The following is a 24,037-nucleotide window of genomic DNA, read 5'->3' on the forward strand; positions in this document are numbered from 1 at the left end:
GGGGCCTTCGCTCTCCCGCGCTGCGCCCAGCCAATCCGAAGGCGACAGGAGCGCTCCTTCTGTCACGCCCCTACGCCGTCCAGCCACGCCTCCCTCGGCTCCCTTTGCAAGTCTGCCTGGGTTGAAGGTCTTTTGTTGTTGTTTATTCGTTCATTCGCTTCCGACTCTTCCTGACCTCATGGACCAGCCCGTGCCAGAGCTTCCTATCGGCCGTCGCCACGCTCCGCTCCTTTAAGGTCAAGCCAGTCCCTTCAAGGATGCCATACATCCATCTTGCCCTTGGCCTACTCCTCTTCCTTTTTCCTTCCATTTCCCCCAGCATCATGATCTTCTCCAAGGCATGGACAAACTTCCACCTTCCCTCCATGTGCTTTGGACTTCAGCTCCCACAATTCCTAATACCCGTTAGGGGTGACATTTGCCCATGCCTGGTCTACACTGTAGAATATTTCTAGCCCAGTGGTTCTCAACCTGTGGCCCCCCAGATGTTTTGGCCTTCACTTACTTAGGCGATCCCTCTTAGCTCGAGGATGAGGGTCTTGTGTCTTGGCAGTGGATGTGTAGGTGGCTGTGGAGACCTACTCTTGATCCGCATGTTCTTCCACAGTGAGGACATCTGTTTCCAAACAGAAGGCGGTCCCGGCTTGACGCACCTTCCTCTTGGCACATGTCTCTGCTGGTCACAACTGACCTCCAGTTAGAGCTTCCGGGCAGTAAGATCTTCCGGGGAGGCCCTCCTATCACTTCCACCACCTTCAAAACCACAGTTGGTGGGGGTGAGGGAGAGGGCCTTCTCGGTGGTGGCTTCCCAGCTCTGGAATGCCCTTCCCAGAGAGATCAGACTACCCACCACTCTATCCTCGTTTCGTAAGGAGCAGAAAAACTGGTGGTTTAAACAGACCTGTGAGTAGAGCTCCCTTAGCCCTCCCAGCTATGCTCTTGCTCAGCACTTTACCCACATCCTTGCCCACTCATGTACTGTGACACCTGATATGCTTAGCACCTTATAGTTGGCCACTTTTAACACTGAATCCTGGTTACCGTATCTGGGTTTATGGATAGAGCTGATGTTATTAGGTTTTAATTTCTTGTTACTGTTTATGTCGGATGTTTTTATGTTCATGTGATATTATGTTCTAATTGCTGTATGATTTTTAACTTCTTGTATGTTTGCTGTGTATTGAAAACTGCCAAGTCCCTTGAGGAGATAGGGTGGTATACAAATAAAGTTTTATTATTATTTAATATTATTAGAACGCTCAAGAGCCAGGACTTCCCAGTTCTCTGTGTCTATGCCAGTTTTTAAGGTTAACTTTAAGCCAATCTTTAAATCTCTTTTCATGCCCATCAACAGTCTGTTTTCCATCCTTGAGTTGGGAGTATAGCAACTGCTTTGGGAGACTGTGATCAGGTATTTGGACAATGTGGCCCGTCAAGCAGAGATGATGGCAAAGGAGCATTGCTTCAGTGCTTGTGGTCTTTGCTTCTTCCAGCATGCTGACATTTGTCTGCCTGTCTTCCCAAGAGATTTGCAGGATTTTTCGGAGGCAACGCTGATGGAATCGATCCAGGAGTTGAGTGTGACGTCTGTAGACAGTCCACATTTCACAGGAGTATAACACGGTTGGGAGGACAATAGCTTTACAAACAATCACCTTGGTATCCCTACGGATGTCCCGATCCTCAAACACTCTGCTTCATTCAGAGAAATGCTGCACTCGCAGAGCTCAGGCAGTGTTGTATTTCAGTGTCGATGTTGACTTTTGTGGAGAGGTGGCTGCCAAGGTAGTGGAAATGGTCAACATTTTCCAATGTTGCACTATTAAGCTGTATTCCTGGCATGGCAGAATGATTGGCTGACGTCTGCTGGAAGAGCACTTTGGTTTTCTCAATGTTCAATGAGAGGCCGAGCTTCTCATATGCTTCTGCAAAGGTGTTTAGAGTGGCTTGTAGGTCTTCTTTTGAATGCGCAGACGTTATCAACATACTGGAGTTCTGTAACAGATGTTGTGAACTTGGTTTCACAACCTGGTTTCACAGTCTGCTGAGGTTAAATAGCTTGCCATCTGTCCAACAGATGATTTCCACTCTAGTGGGAAGCTTCCCATCAACAAGATGAAGTATCATAGCGATGAAGATGGAAAATAAGGTTGGGGCAATAAAACATCTCTGTTTGACACCTGATTCCACCTTAAATGGGTCACTTTGGGAGCCATTGCTATCCAAGACTGTTGCCACCATGTCATCATGGAGGAGCCGCTGGATGTTCACAAATTTATCAGGGCACCTGATTTTTTGAGGGATGGCCCAGAGCACTGTGATTCACTGTGTTGAATGCCTTTACAAGGTCAATGAGTGCCGTGTACAGAGGATGATTTTGTTTCCTGCATTTTTCTCGGAGCTGTTGTGCAGTGAAGATCATGTCCACTGTTCCTCTGGAGGCCTTCAACTCCCAGAAATCCTAACAGCTGGTTAACTGGCTGGGATTTCTGGGAGTTGTAGGCCAAAACATCTGGGGACCCACAGGTTGAGAACCACTGCTCAAGTATGATGAGGCAGTACATTTACCATAAAAGCTCCTCCCCACAGATTATGTATTTATTTACCATACTTTTATCCTACCTTTCTCAATTCTGAAGGGGACTTAAGGCAGCCGTACAAAGGCAACAATTCAATGCCGCATGTATACATACATCAATTACTTGAAGACATAGATGTTTAAATGTGCTTTCTACAATAGGTCAGTTCGCAATTTATCACTGCCCAGTCTGAACTGTTTACTAATTATTTACTGTCCTGACTCCAGCACTTTACTCCCACTCCTGACCCTATTGTCCTGCGTCTTACACATGCCCTGCCCCTCCCTTGCAATTTTAATAGTCCCACTTTTCAGTTCTGATGCTTGCGGATGTATTTTATGAAGTTTTATTTTATCACTTAACTCCTTTAATTATATTGTTGTTTTTGATTTTTATATCTGTTACTTTATTCTCTGGGCTTGGTCCCCATGTAAGCTGCCCCAAGTTCTTTCGAGGAGATGGAGGCGGGTTATAAAAATAAAGTTATTATTCTTTTTGTTATTATTAATAATAAACCAATGAATTAAAACATAAAATGAAAACAAGAATTAAAATCACATAATCCTGATCATATTCCAAGGCAAGTCCGGGTCATCATTACATTCATCTATATTATTGTACAGCTCCCAATATTGACCAAAAGCCTGATCCCAACACCATGCTTTTAGTTTTTTTCTGAAGGCCAGGAGGGAGGGGGCTGATCTAATTTCACTGGGGAATTCCATAGACAAGGAGCCACCACTGAGAAGGCCCTGTTTCTTGTCCCCACCAGTTGCACTTGTGAGGGGGGTGGAACCGAGAACAGGGCCTCCCCAGATGATCTTAGCCTCCGAGGTGGATCATAGATTAAGTTCCTTTAATTCTGAAAAAATGTTTCTGGGTTGCTGGAGACTTCATTTTTTTATCAAGAGAAAAACTAAATGTCAAAACTTCAATCATACCAATTTTAATGTAATAAAATAGTTGTGTGAGGCGCCAAAATGCTCTTTTGTAGACATATATACACATTTGTTACAGAAGATCTATTCTGTTCCATTTCTGTTGTGCCCCCTCCCCCCCAAACTTCTATAACAGCAATCTTTTTCTCTCTGAAAATAAAGTACAGCATCTGTAGCCATAGATTAAACTACCCATGGTTATAGATTTTTTTTTAATATCCAAAAAGCTAACTTTGATTTTGCATCTCCCACCCTCTTACTATATCATTCTCCACATACTTCGTTATTTACAGAGGGTCCTGGAATCAAACCCCAGTGGATACCAAGGGCTCACTATATGTTAGATAATATCACCTCGTTTTTCTATAATAGTTTAATGGTTATTGTACCAATTTATACATAACTCTGTTTGAACAGAGATCTTGCCCTCCTCACCTGCAGTTTTAACCTTTGTGGATTTGATTATCCATTGGTATAATTAAACCATTTTCTCTAGGAATCTTTAGGTGCTCCAGTACATCTCTCTGCTGGAATTAGAGCCATGCTGGAGGACCTAGAGATTCCTAGAAAGGTGTTCTCTTAGATTTAAAAAAGGAAGATTTTAAAAATGTGCTTTTTTTTTCTATTTTGCGGTGTCCTGTGCTCCTAAACAGAGGGAATGTGTAGGGTTGACTCTAGTTATGTTGATAGGACTTGTTTTCAGGATACTTATTTCAAACTGGAATCTACGTAATAATGAAAAAACCTTCAAAGAAGTAGCATGCATAAAAATGTGTAAAAATTCAAAAGGACAAAATAATCTGGTAATACCTTTCTTAATATTAATAGCGCTGAGGTCTTTGAGTAATAGCAGCCAGAACAAAAACAATTATTAAAGAAAAAGCAGACCAATTATGAGAATAAACTTACATTAAAAGAGCACTTGAGAAAGACTGGTTTCACAATTTTAATAGGATTTTTCTTCTCTTGTATTGAAATTCCACATAAACAAGCAAAAACACCATATAGAAATAATACAGTAGAGAAAAACAGATGTTGCCTTTTTATGTATAAGAGTTCCAAAATGAAAGAAGGAACGAAGAGAAACATGGGGAACTATATCATGATTCCTAATAGAAATTTACTCTTATATATGGTGACAGAAACATTAACGCTCTGATAAGAAACTTCAGTTTTTTCATCAAAACTTTAAAGGATCTTTCAGTTGCTAACTACAAGTTTAGCTAAAATTCACTGAACAACATTGTTTTATATGCAATCATACTATCTCAAAAACTTCACAGTTGGACAACTTGTTTTTTTCTTGCTTGATTCTTCTGCACCATTTCCATAGAAACTTTAGCTTCATATAATGGGATTGGCTCATCCAACAGCGGCCTGGAAGAAAACGATTTCTTAGAAGTGTCTCAAGTGTATGCTCAAATAAGAATAGATACAGACAGGACAATTGCCACAGACTTTACTTTTTAGTAGAGCAAACTTTACTGCTTAAACAAACTGGAAGTATTACAGGCTGCTTAGGATCCCCAGAACAAGGGGGCAAAGAAGGAACAAACATGAAGCAGCTGTTCAATGTATTACAGACATTTAAAGAAAGCTATTAAAAGTAATTTTAAGAATGAGCATTTTATATTGCTTCGGAGATAAATTATTCAAACTGTTTCTATCTGTATTCTTAGCTCAATTGCAATCCATATTACACAAGGTCAGCTCTGTTTAGTACTTGGATGAGAGGCTGCTAATGAATACGATACTTTAGGCTACAGTTCTGAACAAGGAATTGGCAAAACCACCTGCATATTCCTTGCCTCATAATTATTCCATCTCGATTTAATGACAAGTTTCATGGTGTTTTCTTAGGCAAAGAATACCCACAGGAGATTTTGTCAGTTCTTTCCTGTGAAATATTGCCCACAGTATTGGTATTCCTTGGTGATCTCCCATCCAAATACTATTTAAGGGTGATCCTGTTTAGCTTTCAAGCCAAATGGCTAGGACCAGGGTGGCTGCTAGTGGTCAAGGTATAGAGCAGTATTAAAAGTTGCTCAGTACCAATGGTGATGTGCTGGTGAGTCAGAAGACGGAATCGATTGGACTGATTTTAGATTCTCTGTAATGAATGGTAACAGACAAAAAGAGACTACTAATGCTGCAATTCTCACATATTCACATACCCTGAGGTCGCATTGAGCTACATGAAACTTCTTCAAGAACATTATGTAGGATTGCAATGTGCATACGTACCATTCTATTGTAATATATCTAACTTACCTGAAAATGCCACTTGACAACTTTTCCATTATATCTTCCAAAATGCGTATGAGAAGGAATTGTCAAGAAAAACAATTAGTGCATGGTGGTGACTAGTGTGAAAATCAAAAGACGCTTAAGCTCCACTGAACTTAAAGACGCTGTTTTTTTGTTAAAACATGTGCAACATGGAATTACAGTAGAGTCTTACTTATCCAAGTTAAACGGGCCAGCAGAACCTTGGATAAGCGAATATCTTGAATAATAAGGAGGTATTAAGGAAAAGCCTATTAAACATCAAATTAGGTTATGATTTTACAAATTAAGCACCAAAACATCATGTTATACAACAAATTTGACAGAAAAAGTAGTTCAATACGCAGTAATGTTATGTTGCAATTACTGTATTTATGAATTTAGCACCATAATATCATGATATATTGAGAACATTGACTACAAAAATGCCTTGGATAATCCAGAACCTTGGATAAGCGAGTCTTGGATAAGTGAGGCTCTACTGTACTGTACTTCAAGCTGAAGGAGGTTGTTTTAACCTTGGTAGATTTTTCATTTCTGGGAACAAATCTTGTTACGTGAAAGTTGTTCTTGTCACAGGAACATTGTGTAATTTAGTGTCTACCTTATAGAAGGTAATAACTCAATAAAAATTATTACTTCTCAGGCTATTTTCCTGAACTGCAAAAGAATGTTTCAGCTGAATATATTGTCTATCATGCAGTGCACAAACAGGGTAAGTCCTTGAAATCATAATTTATCATTAGACTGGAGTCCAATTACAATAGCTTACATAATAACCCAGAAAATGCCTTATTTTGTATAAATGATAGAACACAAGACTTATTTGTCAGGGATAATTTAAGAAGTACTACTTGTGTAAAAATACATGTGTGTTATAAGATCCTATACACTTTTTGTGCAATGGAATTGCATTCTACTGATTCTCACAATTGTACTTCGTCCCTAAAATAAAAATATCCTTTCCCCAATCTCACCTAAATAACTCAAGATAGTCTGTCAGCTAATTGTTCTTACTCAATAGTGAACAATAGGTACTTTGCATTTGATAAAAAATACTTCTTTCGTCTAAATATTGGTTTTAAATATAATACAGAGAATCACTTAGTAAATGGTGAATTAAAAATAGGCACACCATATCAAACTGAACTTAAAACAACAATGTGGGAATCATGTGAAGAATCAGACTGCAGTGGGATGCAGAGTAGGTTGGTTTTCATAAACAGTAAACACTCCAGTCTTTCGGCAATAGCTAACAGTACAAACCTATCTGTTCAGAACTAGGTTCCACAGAATTTTTTTAAAGGACTTTTGCCCTAGTACTAAGGTTTTTGGTACAGGAATGCAGCCTGAGAGCAAGATTCAGAAGCATCAAGAAAGTTATATTAGCATCAACTATAAATGATATACATGGTAACCTTAGTTAAGAAAGTGCCCTATTGAGTATTAACCATGTTACACTCATAGCTGTTTCTCTAAAAAGGAGCTGTTATATGGCATTCCACAAGGTACCATTCAATCCCCAATGAGATCATCTGTAGGCATGTAGTGGGGTTTTATCAGTATGCTGATGACACCCAAATATATTTCTCCATGCCTTCAAAACGGCTTTAGCTAAGGATAATGTGTCTCCTTTGAATGAATGCCTGGAGGTGGTAATGGGCTGGATGAGGAAAAACAAATTGACATTGAATCCTAACAAACCAGAGGTCATCAAGAGTCCTAATCTGGGGGTGGAGGTGTGTTAACCAGTTCTGGATGGGGTTACACTCCCCCTGAAAGTCTGTGGTTGCAGCTTGGGAATGCTCCTGGATCCGTTCTCCAAATGTCAGTCCAGGTAGATGCAACACTCAGGAGTGCTTACTACCAGCTTTGGCTGACACACCAGCTGCACCCCTTCCTAGATTTGGAGGACCTGAAGATAGTGCATGCGCTGGTAAACTCAAGGTTGGACTTCTGCAATGTGCTTTACATTGGGGCTACCTTTGTACCAAGTTTGGAAACTCCAGTTGGTTCAAAATACTGCAGACAGACTAGTTACAGGAACATCGAGGAGTGAGCATATTATATCCGTATTAAAGTCACCCCACTGGTTGTCAATTAGTTTCCAGGCAAAGTACTAAGTGTTGGTTTTGACTTTTAAAGTTTGGGTTTGGGTCCAGGTTCCCTACAGAATTGCCTTCTCCCATACAATTCACCCCTTTGAACACTTAGGTCCTCTAGGGGACGTCTACTGCAGCCTGCCACAACCCGACTGGCAACCGTCACCCAGAGGACCTTTTCGTCGGTCACCCCAAGACTGTGGAAGGACCTGCCAGAAGATCTCTGACAGCTGAATGAGTTGTCAGAATTTAAAACACATCTGAAATGCAAAATCCCACAGAACCTTCCCAGTCTCAACTATAATTATGAGATTATAACAACACTGCCCAAAACGCTTCTCATTGCCAGCCTTGACAAAAGAAATTAAGCACATGCCTACAGGTGGTAAGGCAGTCAATGTCGGCAGTTTTTTTAAATTATTGACCCATTTGCAATTACTCTTGAATTCCAAAAGCATTCAATGTCTTTTAACAAATTATGCTATTCATTTCAGTATGTTGTCACCAGCTGCTCTGGACATTTCTTTTGAAGGAGAGAACGTACTCTGCCATAAAAACCACCCTGCTTAGAAAGAAGATGAGAATCAACAAAAATATGCTGGTGAACTGGCATTATTCAGCTCTCACCTCCACCCAAATGCTACCAAAGGGGGCTGCCCAGCATGAAAAAGCAGCAGGAAAAAATTGAGGGCATTTTAAAAAAATTAATCTGTTTTACAGATTAAAAAAAATCTGTTTTACATAAATTTTATTTTAAAATCAACAAAGCCTCTTCTTTCAATGACTATGTAAACCAGTTGCTGATGCTTCACTGAAAATGGCATATAAATATCTAAATTAACAAAAGCAACAACTTGAAAAGGATATAGAGGTACTTCCCTTGTTGCATATTTGACAAATTCCACACTTCATCATTTAGAAAAGAGACCGAAGCACCTTTGAGGAAAAGACATCGACTATCTGGAGGATCCAACTTTTAAAAGATGTGAAAAATTGTTAAGCTGTGTAATGCAAAATAAAAGTGGCATGAACAAAGTATATTATTGAATAATTGGAAAACATATTCTGGAAATAAGCAATGCAATTAGACAATTTTTTTTCATCTCTAAGGCACAAGTCATGCAGAGATGAAGACAAGTCATTCAGTACTAAAAGGGTTGATCAATATTATATTAGCAATTTCATTTGATTTTCTTTATGAAGTATTATTAGCACATTGCTACACTGCTGCAATTGCAAGTTGTTTTGTAAGCAGCAGCAACTGCCTCCAGAAAAATTGCAGTTTGGCAATAATTAATGGCAGCGTAACCGCTGTCATTAATTATTATACCAAGGTCCAGTCTGATTTTGGATGAGAGAATGCCAACGGATACCAGGTGCTGTAGGCAATAATTAAGGAGAAGGAATGGCAAAGCCACTTCTGACTATTCCTTGGTTAAGGAACCTCTATAGAAATACATGAGGTTGCCATAAATAAACAAGTGACTTGAAGGCACACACAGTGTAAAAGCAACTGCAGCAAGAACAAGGAAGAATCCTGTGTCAATATAAAACTCTGGTTCTTATGTAACTTGCATATCTGCCTGTCTTCCTATAACTTTGTCCTGATGCAGAGGTAAGAATGAGCAGCCCTTCAGATGTTGCTGAACTGCAATTCCTATCAGCCCTTGCTGAAACAGCTATGGTGAGGAATACTGGGAACTACAGTCTAGCAAAACCTGGAGGGTCATATGATTCCCACTTCTGTCTTAAAGGCTGCTAATCTCATACCGTTGCAGTTTTGAATTTCTTCTCCACATCTTTCAAGTGGGAAACAATATGCATAAAGACTAAACAAAAACAAATGACTAAGAGACTTTCGGTTTTAAAGGGTGCAGCAGTGCAAAGGAATTTAGACCGTGAGCATTTGGTCAGAGGAAGCATACACTGAAATTCATTACTAAAGAGTCTTGCTATAGAAACAGAACACCATCTGGTGATAGCAGATGGCGTCAACCTCTTGTGTGAATTTGTCCTCTCCAATTATTGAGCATAAATGTATTTCTTTCTATTATAGTCATGTCTTGCACATATTTCATTTTATGCTCTGTAAAATTCAAGTATATAACCTTATTTTATTTTGTCATTGCTGCTTTTCATTCTATACCTTCTCTCTTTCCAGTGCTGTCCAAGACTCTCAAGTGCTCCTCCCCTAATTTTTTATTCAATTTTTAGGTCAATAAATAAATAAATAAATAAATAAATAAATAAATAAATAAATAAATGCACATCTTGAATTTTAGTTGACTTCTTTGAAAAGAGTAGGATAAAAATGGAAGAAAAAGCTGTGGGAGTCGGTACTTCTTTTAGGGTGTCCCAGACTGAACTAAGCTTTTGTCTTTCACCACTCTGCACAGTGAAAGAGATAGTTCCCTTTTTGATAAGCATTAAGTACTCACAGTGATGCATGAAGTGGACCGTTTTTAGGGGTTGATTTTTTGACTAGAATTTCTGGACTTATGCATGAACCCATGGGCCATGTTTATCTAGAAATATATTCCTTTTGTTCAATGGAACATATCCTCAGGCAGCTATTGACAGGATAATTACTTAAAGAGTAAACTGGTATTCACTTTTACAAACTGATAAATGATAAACATGTGTACTGTACACCCTATCTACAGTCATTGCAGATATTTCTTCTTACCTGAAGATTTTCTTCCATGGTAACCCAGTGACCTCCAACACTCAGTAGTGTAATGATGTCATGTTTGTGTGGCAATAATTCTTGTGAAGCTACTTTATCTTCCTTATTGTGTGATCTCACTAAAAAAACACAAATTAAAACAACTTCCTAAGAAAATAAAAATTGCATTTCGGATGCCTATGTTTCAACACTTTCCCCATCAACAATATATTCAAGATACAGCTTTTTTTCTTTAACAAAGACAGTGGAATCTGTTCCTGGGCTCCAATTTCCTTCAGACTTAATAAGCCTGGTCAATGAAGAAGTATGAAGGGAACTGCAGTTTATCCCCATCAAAATTCAAAATGACCAAGCTGAAATCCTGTAATGTACCAAGGTATTGAGCTTCTCTAGCATTTTGCTCTGTAGCATTTGTAGAGAACATTATCCTGCAAAGACTTTTTTCTAATATTTCCTTAACTTCAATATATCTGTCAAGTTCCACCTGCCCAGAACACAGCATGGCCCTGAAGTCATTTTCACCACTGCTTTCATGATGCATAGAAGCCCAGCAATAAATGGCAATTAAAATGACAAGAATTGTGTGGACAGCTCAATAGAGCAGTGCTACCCATTGAGAGCTTCCAAAAAAAGAGGAAATGATAGTAGCAAATGGCCACAAATATGGTATGGTTCCTGCTACACTGGAGAGAAAAATGCTAAATAAGATGGCATAAAAAGTGTTGCAAGAGAGAAAACAGTGTAATAGTTCTAGCATTCTGATGGTTTCCACTTGCAGTAAGACTAGCTGGATAAACCATGTACTTTGGTTTATGATTAGTTTCTCAGGCCGTTACAACATGAGTACAGGTGGCTCTTTGGTTTTGTTTTTCTCTTAACAAGCTTGAGAAGAGAATCCAGGGTACCAGTAACATTTACTTATGTGGTCTGCAAGAGAAAACTAAGCCAATGACATGATTATTTGGATGCCACAAGAAACAAACCATGGATGAAGGCTTGTGGTTTCGTTGCTCACTCCTATGGAACAAAAAGTGATCATAATGCAGGAACTAGCAAGTTGGTTTATCCATGGGAAACCAAGATTACTATGATGCCATTATTCAATTAAAACATAAAGATATTCCACATATAAGCATTAATTAAAATATAACAGAAAATTGTATCAATTATAGCATTTATGCTATTTTTTCTAAGTATGCTCATACTCCAATAAATACATTTTTGTTTGCATTATGTTCAGAGGAATTTAGATGCAATTAACTTACTTATCCATGGGGATAGATCTTCCATTTCATATTGTTTTTATGGTTTTAATCAAGAATGTCTCACACTTTCATAAAAGAGCTTCTTTTCTGCTTCGATATTACATGTGACATAGTATACAGCTAGACTAACAACATAAAAATTTTTAATTTAATAAACTCTTACAAAACTTTCAAACAAATATTTCACCACATTAATAGTTTTGAAATATTTACAGACCTCCTGCATCAAGGATGATGTCAACTCCCAATCCACCTGTTTCTTCTAGACAACTTTCCGTCAGGTCATACTTTCCATTCGATTCATCTATAATACGAGCTAGATGAAAGGAAGATAAATTAGGGCAATAATTTAGGCCAAAAATGTCACTACTGACTTGTTCTTCAGGCCAGAAGGAACACAGCAATGTGATAACAATTTTACTTTCTAAACAAGACTGACAATAAATGAATATGTGTATAGAGAACAAAATAGTTATCAGAGATGAAGGATAAGATTGATCGATTGTCTTCCAGGAACAGAAGTGATTGTTTGATTCACAGAAGATATTTGATTATGTAGGATAGGAATATGCCTCCATCGAGGACATTATTGAGGTCACTGTCATGCTCATGAGAAACGGCTGGCATGACCCTCAAAGGCCAGGAAAACCGGCTCTCAGATCCCTGGAGCTTACTCAGGTCTACCAAGGATTTTGCTGGGAGAAAACAATTTGGACTGATTCTGACTTTTTCCACATATTACTTCTATATATATAAACTAGCTGTGCCCGGCCACACGTTGCTGTGGCGAAGTATGGTGGTATGGGAAATAAAGTATTGAGGAATTGGTGGTAGTTAAGGTAAAGGGTAAACGTTTTCCCCTGACATTAAGTCCAGTCATGTCTGACTCTCGGGGTTGGTGCTCATCTCCATTTCTAAGCCGAAGAGACGGCATTGTCCGTAGACTCCTCGAAGGTCATGTGGGTCAGCGTGTTAAAGCGCTGAGCTGCTGAACTTCTGGACTGAAAGGCCGCAGGTTTGAATTGGGGGACCAGAGTGAGCCCTCACTGTTAGCCCCAGCTTCTGCCAACCCAGAAGTGCAAAAACATGCAAATGTGAGTGCATCAATAGGTACTGCTCTGGCGGGAAGGTAACACCACTCCATGCAGTCATCCAATATGACCTTGGAGGAGTCTACGGACAACGCCGTCTCTTCGGCTTAGAAATTGAGATGAGCACCAACCCCCAGGGTCAGGCACGACTGGACTTAATGTCAGGGGAAAAAGTTTACCCTTTACCTTAACTACCACTAATTCCTCAATACTTTATTTCCCATACCACTATACTTCGCCACAGCAATGCGTGGCCGGGCACAGCTAGTCCCATATAATTGTGGAGTGTTTCCCAGTTCTCCAGAGGAAATTTTCAGAAAGCACAAGCAGAGGAAGAATAGAAAGGAATATCAGCTTAAGTCATTTCCTTTGCTTCTGGCAGCAGAAACAAAGTTCATGGCCAAACCTTGGCAGACTTAATTTCCATAAGTCCACTGCAATTCAAATGGATTTGGGATTTAAAGCTAAAATGAATTTTGCTTTCTTTATTCTACATTCCAGAAATATAGAATATTTTCAGTGACATATTGGGCTACCAATACACAGATTGACCCTTCTATATGCAGTTACTTGAATTTAATTACAGTTATGATTAAAACGGCACTCCGTGCAGTCATGCCGGCCACATGACCTAGGAGATGTCTACGGACAATGCCGTCTCTTAGCCTTAGAAATGGAAATAAGCACCAACCCCCAGAGTCGGACTCAATTAGACTTAATGTCAAGGGGAAACCTTTCCCTTTACTATGATTAAAAATAGCAGGCTGTTTCCTACACTTACCTACTAAAGCCTGCTTAACATCTTTTGAAGTAAAAGACCAAAATGATAATTAGAATTGGCTTTTCAAGTATTTAAATATAAGGCATAAGCCATCCTTTTCAGGAACTGATAGACTTTCACAGGCTTAAAGGGAACTCTTCTCTCTCCATCCTCCCCACTATATTTCACCAGGGTATAGCCCAAGTAACATGCTAGCCATTATTCACAAGGAAGCCAATGGATACTTTCTATATAGTGAATCTACTTTTTCTTAGCCTACTTAAAAAGGAGTCACCTATAGATGAAGAGGTTGTTAGTTACAGAAAGTTACCAATTTCTCTCTCTCACTGTGAATCATAGCTGACTATAGGAATGAAGATACAGCCCTCCATTAAATCCTAAAACAAACATTTTTCTACAGCACTTCCATCTGTATGTGTAGCATGCTCTTACCATGCACATGATCCACATGGATTTATCTGGAGAGCCTAATTCTTTAACACTGCACTTAATTTTTCACTGAAATCCATGGGATGTATACATGCTAAATTTGGATAACATCATTGTTGTTTTTGTGCACCTACAAGTTATTTCTGACATCTGGAAACCCTAAGGCAACCTTATCACAAAGCATTCTTGGCAAAAATTTGTTCTGAGTGCCTTTGCCTTTGTGTTTGCTTTCTTCTGAGACTCAGAGTGTGACACCATGTTCAGGAGTACAGTTTTTCTTTAATAGTAACTCCATCGATTGTAAGATGCACCCTAATTTCAGTACCACCACTACCATCAACAAAAATACATAAGATACACCTTTGATTCTAAAATGCACCCCATTTTTAGAGATGTTTATATAGGGGAAAGGTATCTCATAATTGAAGAAATACAGAATTGTTCATTGGTGAATTGTTTTAGAAATATATAATTTGATGCAGTTTACAATCACTGTACTACATTGTATAACACAATATATATGCCACAATATATAAAAATTACTTTGAGCTACATACACCCAATTTTGAGGACCCCTCTTCCTCTGTAACACAGCATCATATTATTAAATAAAAGTGGAGGTGGGAGCAGACAGATCCACTCTCACTAGTCCTGTAATAAATATATCAATCTGAAACAAAATATTTGCTTTAATTTTATGATGCTACTTTAACTTATATTTACTTACTAAAATGTAAAATGTGGTTCTTTGGTGGGGCAACTATACTTAAATATTTTTGTACAGTAATACCCAAATAATGGGGCCCCTGGTGATGGCACAGTGTGTTAAAGCGCTGAGCTGCTGAACTTGCAGACCGAAAGGTCCCAGGTTCAAATCCTGGGAGTGGAATGAGCGCCCGCTGTTAGCCCCAGCTCCTGCCAACCTAGCAGTTCGAAAACATGCCAGTGTGAGTAGGTCAATAGGTACTGCTCCGGCGGTAAAGTAACGGCGCTCCATGCAGTCATGCCGGCCACATGACCTTGGAGGGGTCTACAGACAACGCCGGCTCTTCGGCTTAGAAATGGAGATGAGCACCAACCCCCAGAGTCGATCACGACTGGACTTAACGTCAGGAGAAAACCTTTACCTTACCCAAATAATACTTTTAACATCAACCTTGTCAATTCATTTCTGACTTCTGGTAACCTTAAGGGGACCCTATCACAGGGTTTTCTTGAGCTGAGAATGTGTGTCTCACCCAAGATCTATGGCTAAATGGGAATTGAATCATGGTCTCCAGAATCACAGTCCAATGATAAAAGTACTATACCACATTGGGGTCATCATAAGTCAGCTTGTGACATATGGTGACCCCAGTTCATGCACACACATGCAAACAGTCAAGTAAAGGCCTGGGGAAGTTGCAAGAAAGTGCTTTGGCCAGTAATGGGTGTGGACTGAGAGCAATGATAGAGTTGTGAAGAAAGTTAAGGAAGCCAGATATATAATAAACATGTCCATAGGCAGGTGTTTTCTGAAAACAATTTAGTGGCTCTATTACTACATTCCTGTTCCAATGCAAGACATACGTAGTGCAAATGTCTGAGACACACTTCATCCTCTGAGTGGAGGTAGGCTCATCCCCTTTTCAAGATTTATGGTCTTCTGCTAAAGTATTGGCAATTCAAATATTAAATAAGGCTATATGCATTGCTGTCACTGGTTCACCATTTCCAAAATCTCATTTTTATCCTCACTCAAGGATCAAAGTGATACTTTGATTATTCCTTTACAAGATGTTACATACTCTTCTATAAGGCACTGAAAACTCCTTATGATTTCTTAGGTTTAGGGGTGTATGTCCTATCTGTTCTTGCTCTTCTTCAAGTGCTTCTACAATCAAGAGCTGAGTAATGCCAGTGCCTGTAATACAGGATGTAAACTGCATTTTTTTCAGAGGTGTGTTACACAATACAATGATTGGGCTGAGCTAAATAAGAGATTATTCTCAAGCTGCTGGGAAGTACTTAGAGACTGCTTCATATAAAACATTTCAAGCTGCATTTAGTAGAAGCTTGGGAAGCTGTTATTTGGGTCATTGTGTTCCATGTTTAAACCTCCCTGTGCTTACAAAGCACTAGAAGATATTTTCTGCTTGAATATACAAGGCCTGACTGTGCAATAAATATTTCAACACCAATCTCAGCTCCAATAGTTCATAGTTAATTCCCTGTGCAAACAATGTTTAATATGTTCCCCAAGTGTGGACTGTTTGGCTTGTTAAGTTGTATTAATAAGCAACTGGAAGTTCTGTTTTATTATACTGATGCTGCATAATGTAGACTGTTTTGTTTCTCATACTTTCACAGAATTTTAAGTAGCAAGAGAAGCTACATTCACACAACTAGACATCGTAGTTCCACTCATCATGGAATGGTGTGAAATACAGAAACTGTCACAACAGCTGCCACTTATGTTTTTGAGAATAAATGCAAAAGCATAATAATCAAATTGAGTTGTATAATATTTTCAATTAGAAGGTGGAGAAGAAATATGGAATAGTTATATAGGATTGTGATATCTGAATGAAAACCATTAGACCTCTGTGTTGAAAAAGGACATCTGCAGTCACAATAACAAATGTGACATTTAAGCATGAGAGATCTTTGAAAAGGAATTTACAACTTAGTACCATTAATGAATAAAAATGTCTTAATTATGGCATAATTCATCTGTGAAAGAAACTACTTTGTGAAAATTCCACTTGTTTTTCCTCTCTTTGAATTCAACTGCAGGAGGTTACAACAGACACATCCAGTTTGTAAACAGTGGGGAAAGAGCACTCTATGGTTCCTCAGCACAGTCCCAATCCCCCATTTGTTTAAAAAGTAGAAAATTCCTGCAATAACATCCAGACTCCCCTCCACCCAGTCTTTCTACAAGAAAGGGCTTTCCCCCCAAACTGAAGTGACCAGAAAAAGGCCTATTCCCTTCCTAAGGTTTCAGGGGCTCAGAGGAGGAATAGTCCTTGCACACCGACAAGGGATATGCCTACTTGCCTAGACTTGGGAAAACTGCCCACACCTGCTGTAGTCCACAATCAACATAGCCTTGAGTGAAGCACTTCCACATACTTCATCCATCATGTACTGTGCTTATGATAAGTAGTTGGTAGCTTGAAATGCCTCACTTCCCCTTTACAACTCCTAGTATCCACATTCTCTCTTTTTTTGGGGGGGGGGGGGACATTTTGTGTCCGCCTAACTCCGGAAGTTTGTGGACGGAACTGATTATCTCTAGATCAATTTCAATCTTACTTCAAACCTGGTTATGAGATGGCCACAGCCCAGGTCATCTTGGTGAGTGGCCTAGACCAGGAAGTGGAGAAAATATTCCTCTTGATTCTGCTGGACCTCCTTGTGTCTTTTAATTTCACTGACCATAATATCTTTCTGGACCAGTTCTCTGTGACAGGATGTGGAAAACACCCTGGTCATTGACATTCCTCAGGGTTCAATTTTGTCCTGTTTAACACATATTTTAATCCAGTGGTGTCAAACCTGTGGCCCTCCAGGTGTTCCTGGCCATCTGACAAGTTGGCTAGGGCCTCTGGGAGTTGGAGGTCCAAACACCTGGAGGGCTACACATTTGACACCTCTGTTTTAAACGGCTGAAAGAGGTTATCTGGAGTTTCTCTCCTCTTTCCATCCATGCCCAAGGGATTGTTTTGATACTAGCAAATGTCTACTGGTATCTGGATTAGGATAAATACATTAAATTAATTCTGAAATTATTAATTCTAGTCAGTCAAAAGGCAAATTGGGGGATATGGATTCAAGTTGTACTGTGAAGTTACACTCCCCCTGAATGACAGTTTTACTTTGAATGCACGACTGCAGTGGTTCCCAACCTTTGGTCCTTCAGGTGTTTTGGACGTCAACTTCCAGAAATCCCAGGCAGTTTACCAGCTGTTAAGAAGTGTAGGGTCCAAAACATCTGGAAGACCAAAGGTTGAGAACCATTGCACAACTATACTCAATACTAATGCTCGCTTGTAAGGCTTTTGTGGTGATTAGGAGTAGACTTGCACAGTTATGCAAGCAAATATGCCAGCTGTGCCCATACCCAGAGAGGTCAGACCTATTTGGATTAATATAATGCATACAGATTATTAACTGGAGCAATTTACAGAGAGCGGTCAACCTTGCTGTTCAAGGAACTCCATTGGCTTCCAATCATTTTCCGTCCCTAATTCAAGGTGCAGGTTATCACCTACAAAGCCCTGAACGGTTTGGGACCCGCCTACCTTCATGATTGCATCTCTCCTTACAAACCTGCATGGTCTCTTCGACCATCAGGGGAGGCCCCCCCTCTCGCTCCCACCCCTATCGCAAGCGCAGCTTGTGGGGATGAGGGAGAGGGCCTTCTCCGTGGTGGCCCCTCGGCTCTGGAACTCCCTCCCAGGGAGATCAGGCAGGCACCCACCGTGATAGCATTTAAGAAAGATCTGAAAACCTGGCTATTCCAGTGTGCTTTCAACAACTGATCATAAGAATTATCTCCTCAGCATTGATATTATCAGGCCTAATATATTGTTCTTTCTGCCCGCATTTGGTAATTACTCTCCTCGTTTATCCCATCTTGAATTCTCCTTTTTACAGTACTTTTATCTACCTCATTAGATTTTAAACATGCATTTTGCACCTCTGCCCGGCCTTTTTATTATCTTAACCTGTTGCATTGTTCTTATTCAGCGGTTTTTACTTACCATTAATGCTTTTAAATGTTGGTTTGGCCTGTGTAATGTTAAATGTTAATGATGTTTTTATTGTGAATGTATTTTTATTTTGTTTATTGTGGAAATTTGGGCTTAGCCCCATGTTAGCCACACCGAGTCCCTGTGGGGATATGGAGGTGGCGTATAAAAATAAAGTTGTTGTTGTTGTTGTTGTTGTTGTTATTATACACAGAGTTGCCACTGGAAAACATTCAGAAACTATATATATGCTGCAACCAGAGTATAGATTGGGTCTGATTATAGGAAACATACATCTTCTCTGTTGCAAGAGCTTCACTGGCACTGGTTCATTTCTGGGCATGATTCAAAGCAGTGTTGATGGTGAATATTACTTAGATCCAGATTATAAGAAACATCATTATTTCCTTGTATGATTCTTCCTGAATCTTGTGATCTTGAAGAAAGGGCATTCATATGGTCCCACTATTTTCATAGGCCTAGTGAGGACATATAGGAGAGTCTTCTCAGTGGTTGCTTCCAGGGTATGAAATCTGCTTACAATTGGCTGCCTCTCGGATCTTTTCACAGTCAAGCAAGTGCCTTTTTCTTTAAACATGTTCTTCATGATAGCAAAAAGATCTTTCAGATAGGGTGTGTACTATTTTATAATATTTAAATTGGATTTTTGGGGGTTTTATTTGTTGCATTCTGTATTTTTAGGTATATCTGACTAAATAAACAAAGCTCCTCCTTTGAGCCTATAATGTTGGAGATTCGACATTACCATTTAGAGAAGAAATTCTGTTGCTGGGATGCAGAAGCTATGAAAGTCCCATTCTGACAACAGATTCCAGATGTGGCAAGTACTTAGAAAATAAATGTGTACATGACCTTCCAAGTATGGACTAACAGGCGTGAAGGCATGTACTCTCCTTCTTCCAACCTGATTTACTTAAGATTCATAAAGAACATGTAAACATTTCAAAATAAGAAAATAAATAAGCTCTTAATTTTCCTCCTAATGGAACTCACCTACAGAAGGTGTAAGCCTCTGAAGATACTGTTTGTCTTCAAGACTGTACACTGTAGCAATGACTTTGGCTCCTCTGTGTTGTGCTAACTGAATAGCTATTGTACCAAATGGCTACAGGAGGGAAAAAAAATCCAAATTGAACATATACATGTGTTTATACATTCAATAATTTGCTCATATTTACAGATAAATTCTATGTATTTTTCAATGTTAAGTTATAGTAAACTACATTAAAACCTATTAAGTTGATGTCTTCCCTTGCTCTTAATGAGATTAGAGTAAGATCTGAGCCTCACAAGCCTCATTAGTAGCTCCATTGCCCTGTGAGCAGCAGAGAGCAACTTGGTATTTTCTTTATGTGACAGCCCTTCAGGTATTCAACAGCACAATTACACCTCCATTTCTCAGTGTTCCCTTTCCTGGGTTAATTACACTCTGCGTCTTATTTTTTTTCCTCACTGGAATTTGTTTCTAACACCACTGAACTCATTCTAATCTGCTTACATCACTTTAAAATGTTTATACTCAGGTTTAGTGTGCTAGGTTCTAAACAGAACCATACGAAGGTAAATATCACTACTTTGAAACTGTGGTTCTATTAATGCAGTCTAAAATTGCACTGGCTTTTTTTTTGCAGTTCCTGATATTCAGTTTATGATTAGTTACAACCCTGAGGATCATTTTCACAGACACATAGTCAGATATTGAATTTACTGCTCCTTTGAATTTTCTCTACCAAGACTTCTTCCCTCCAAAATGCAGAACTTCACATTGCCTGAAACAGATTTCCAGCCTATTAGTGCCATTTTGAATTTGAATTTCTAGGTAATATGGCCATGTTGTGTGTATAATACATTTACAAGTATAAGTGTTATGATTGAGCCTCATGGCTCTGCTACTGGCAGACGTGGGCGTAAGACTCCTCGAGAGTCAGATACTCTCGAGGAGCGAGAAAGAAAGAGGCTGCGAGATATCTTTGCAGAACCATCTGACGAAGAGTCTTTTGAGGGGTTTACGGAGAGAATGGAGGAAGAGCTGGTTAGCTCGGAAGAGGATGAGATGGATTGGACTCGGGTAAGGGAGGAATTGGGTGCCACTGGCAATGATGGGATGGAAGATGATTGGGGACCTTCAGGACTAGACCCATGGACAAGCTGGAGGGATGGGACGGGATCCACAGCTGGGGATGCTGTGGGGCGTAGTCAGAGGTGTTCCAGTTCTGATGAGGAAAGTGATGAGGAAACGCCCGGGTTAAGGAGAACAGCTGATAGTGATGAGGACTTGTAACTGGCATAAAATGGGGTTTGGGAGCAATAGCAAATTGCGTTGGGCAAGGTAATCTGGACAAACGCTTGGGATCTGTGTGGGACGTTTTCCTGAAGACGGGTGTGTTTCGTGTGCTGATTACGTAAGTTGTTTTGGAATTTGGGTTCAGACGGCGGGAGGAATTGTGTGGGCTTTTGTTTGTGCAACTTCTGCTTAATCTCAATAGCTTTGACCTTCCGTCGTCTTCTTGACGGACGCCATCTGCTGCTCTGGATTTACGGACTGAACTGACTACGGGCTCGGATTCTCCTACCTGGACTTGGTGAACTACAAACGTCTGCTTCTGCCTATCGACCTTCGGAAAGAACTGGGACTACTCTACTGCTTCAATCCTCGGCTGTTGTGTTTGTATTGGGAATTTGCCTGCTGTGTGGAGGAGTGACTTCTAAGTTACTCAAAACATAGTGCTGGCAGCAGAGAGGCATCTGCTGCCAATTAGTTACATTCTTTTGAACTCTTTGTTCCCCAGCTTCTGTTTTGTTTATTCCCAGGCTGAAGCAAGCTGTTTTGATTTTACCCGGATTAAACTCCGGTTTAATCCGGTTTATCTTTTGAACGTTTTTCTTGCCCCTTTTTGCTTTTTAAGGCTAATGTTGCCTAGCCCTTGTCTTTTACGGGCATTTTGAGTTCTGTAAATCCAATAAACTCTGTTATCTTTGATCTTGTGGCGTTCTGTCCTTGACAATAAGAAAGAAAAGGCTGCAATCAGTAGTAGAATAGGGAGGCAGTTCCCCCAATTCTTGGCATATCCCTTATAAGTATGCAACGGAAGCATATCCCAAATGAAATACTGGTTTCTTAATTTTATAGTACGTCATTAAAACTGTATTTCTTGTACGTACACTTGCTCCATTCATTACTAGCAGAGTTTTGCCTGTAGACACATAGGAAAGATAATGTAGACCTGTGTACGCACGGACACCATCACGAAGAGTCGCTGCTGCTTCAGTCCAGGATATCTTTTCTGGTTTATGGGCTATTTCACAAGAGGAAAATTTATTAGTACACAGATTTTAAAAATGTTCATTTTTGGTTATAAACATAGTTTGCTCTTTTTAACAAACCAAAATCTATTAAGAAAAAATGGACAACATTCCTTTTATCTCCAAACAAAAAGATAAAATAGAGCACACTATATTCTATAGTCCTTATTTTTAAAATTTTAAATGTGTAAGTTCTAACTTTAAAATTAAAAAAGAAAGGGGGATGAGGAATGCAGCAGTCCCTTAGAATGAGCTTTTGTGGATTTCAATTTATTTCTTCAGCTGTTATAAATGTTTATATAACAGCTGTTTTATAGCATTATTTCAAATGTCACAAAGACATGGGAAATTAGGTTGCCAACGAATATGTAAGCTTTACAATTTAAAAGTGCTTCTGAACTAAATGTTAATGGGATTTATAGCATGATTTCTGAATTTACAATGACCTAGTAGAAATCAAGATATAAACATCTTAACAAATCAAGCAATTAATTGGAGATAACAAGCATTATCTTCTCTCTTGTCTAAGGACCGCCTCTTTCTAAGATGATGCCTGTTGGAAGACCTACATATATAACTTCTAACAATATTTTATGTTTTAAACCCAGTAAATGTTAGCCTATGTATTTATTTATGGTGATATCATTTTTTAAACTTATGTTTATGATTATTGGTTAGATATTATATCTTGTATTTTTAGTTTTTGCTTATGTATGTATTGTGTCTTGATTCTATTGTGAGCTGCCCCGAGTCCTTGTGGAGCGAGGGAAGGATATAGATAGATTATTATTATTAAAAACAAAATGTTCACATGGCTGCTTGATTCAGAAGTGTTATTTTTACCCATACACAAATGCAACCAATCAGTTCATTCACCCATACACAAATGCAACCAATCAGTTCATTGAAACTTACATAATTAATTATTTATGATCTACTAGTTAATTTAATTTGGTAACAATACAACGAAAGCATAATGTAAGTTTATCATTCACACAATTTTAGAAAAGTGGTAGCAGTCTTTTATACAGGGTGTTTGAAAAAGAACTCCCTATTCACCATTTAATTTAAATGGTGAATAGGGAGTTCTTTTTCAAACACCCTGTATTACAAAATAGAAAAAAGGAAATGTCACTCTGTGAAATCCTCTGATACACCAAAGGACTTGTATGAGTGAAATAAAACTTTCAACATTATTTTCCTAACAGTAATCACCTACACATTATATTGTGAACCGTGCTCTTCCTCCAACTCTACAAAAACTATTTGCAACTCATCACAGATGGCCTATTACTGGGAAATGTAAGCTCCCTCAGATTTAAGGAGATAATTGTACAAATCTCTGGACTGGAGCCAAAGTAACATAGTTGCTTATCTTAATGTTAATCACTCTCCTGTCTTTTTGCTGGGTATTTAGCACTACACATAAATGTACTTCCCGAGGATGACCTTCTGTTATTAAACATAAGCATTTTGCTCACTGTGTCAAAGCTTAATATTCTCTTTAAATAAAACTTTCACTAGTGCTTTGGCAACATTTTGCTAATTTTGAATCTAACCCAAATGTTCTGTTTTTTTCCTATTTGTGATCTTCTGGATTCACATGCTGTTTTTCTTCTTTTCGTTTGTAAATGCATGCTCTTAACTATTCCACAGGACAAAAACATACAGCGAATTAAAATGAAGAAAAAAAGAAAGCTCAAACAAAGGGCAGTGTCCCTTTCAGAAATGCTTGTTTTGGAGTTTCAGGGTCAAACAGCAGGAAGACTGAGTAATGTAACAAGAGAGGAGTTTAAGAAAAATGGATGAGTCAGCTCTTG

At 39.1% G+C, this 24,037-nt stretch overlaps 1 protein-coding gene and 1 long non-coding RNA gene across 9 annotated transcripts in view; one reads left to right on the top strand and one right to left on the bottom strand.

Annotated features, from left to right (window-relative positions):
* Window positions 1-5: 5 nt before the first annotated feature.
* LOC134297462 (uncharacterized) lies at window positions 6-8,210 on the top strand. The gene is made up of 2 exons (XR_010004216.1): window positions 6-236; window positions 6,450-8,210. It is a non-coding gene; the product is annotated as an uncharacterized LOC134297462 (long non-coding RNA).
* Window positions 4,451-24,037, bottom strand: part of cryzl1 (crystallin zeta like 1) — a 41,498-nt gene continuing 21,911 nt past the window's right edge. For 7 of the 8 annotated variants that reach the window (XM_008107553.3, XM_008107555.3, XM_008107554.3 and 4 more), the window contains 7 exons: window positions 22,077-22,210; window positions 19,908-20,019; window positions 12,074-12,172; window positions 10,592-10,710; window positions 8,773-8,878; window positions 5,789-5,834; window positions 4,451-4,894 (listed from right to left, as the gene is read on the bottom strand). In XM_008107553.3, the coding sequence (XP_008105760.1) occupies window positions 4,795-4,894; window positions 5,789-5,834; window positions 8,773-8,878; window positions 10,592-10,710; window positions 12,074-12,172; window positions 19,908-20,019; window positions 22,077-22,210 (716 nt within the window). In that variant the 3' untranslated portion in view covers window positions 4,451-4,794. Of the gene's footprint in view, window positions 4,895-5,788; window positions 5,835-8,772; window positions 8,907-10,591; window positions 10,711-12,073; window positions 12,173-19,907; window positions 20,020-22,076; window positions 22,211-24,037 lie in introns of those variants that run through there. The other variant, XM_008107558.3, reaches the window with a different exon arrangement.

Source organism: Anolis carolinensis, chromosome 3 (genome assembly GCF_035594765.1).
Source record: "Anolis carolinensis isolate JA03-04 chromosome 3, rAnoCar3.1.pri, whole genome shotgun sequence".
Lineage (NCBI taxonomy): Eukaryota > Metazoa > Chordata > Lepidosauria > Squamata > Dactyloidae > Anolis > Anolis carolinensis.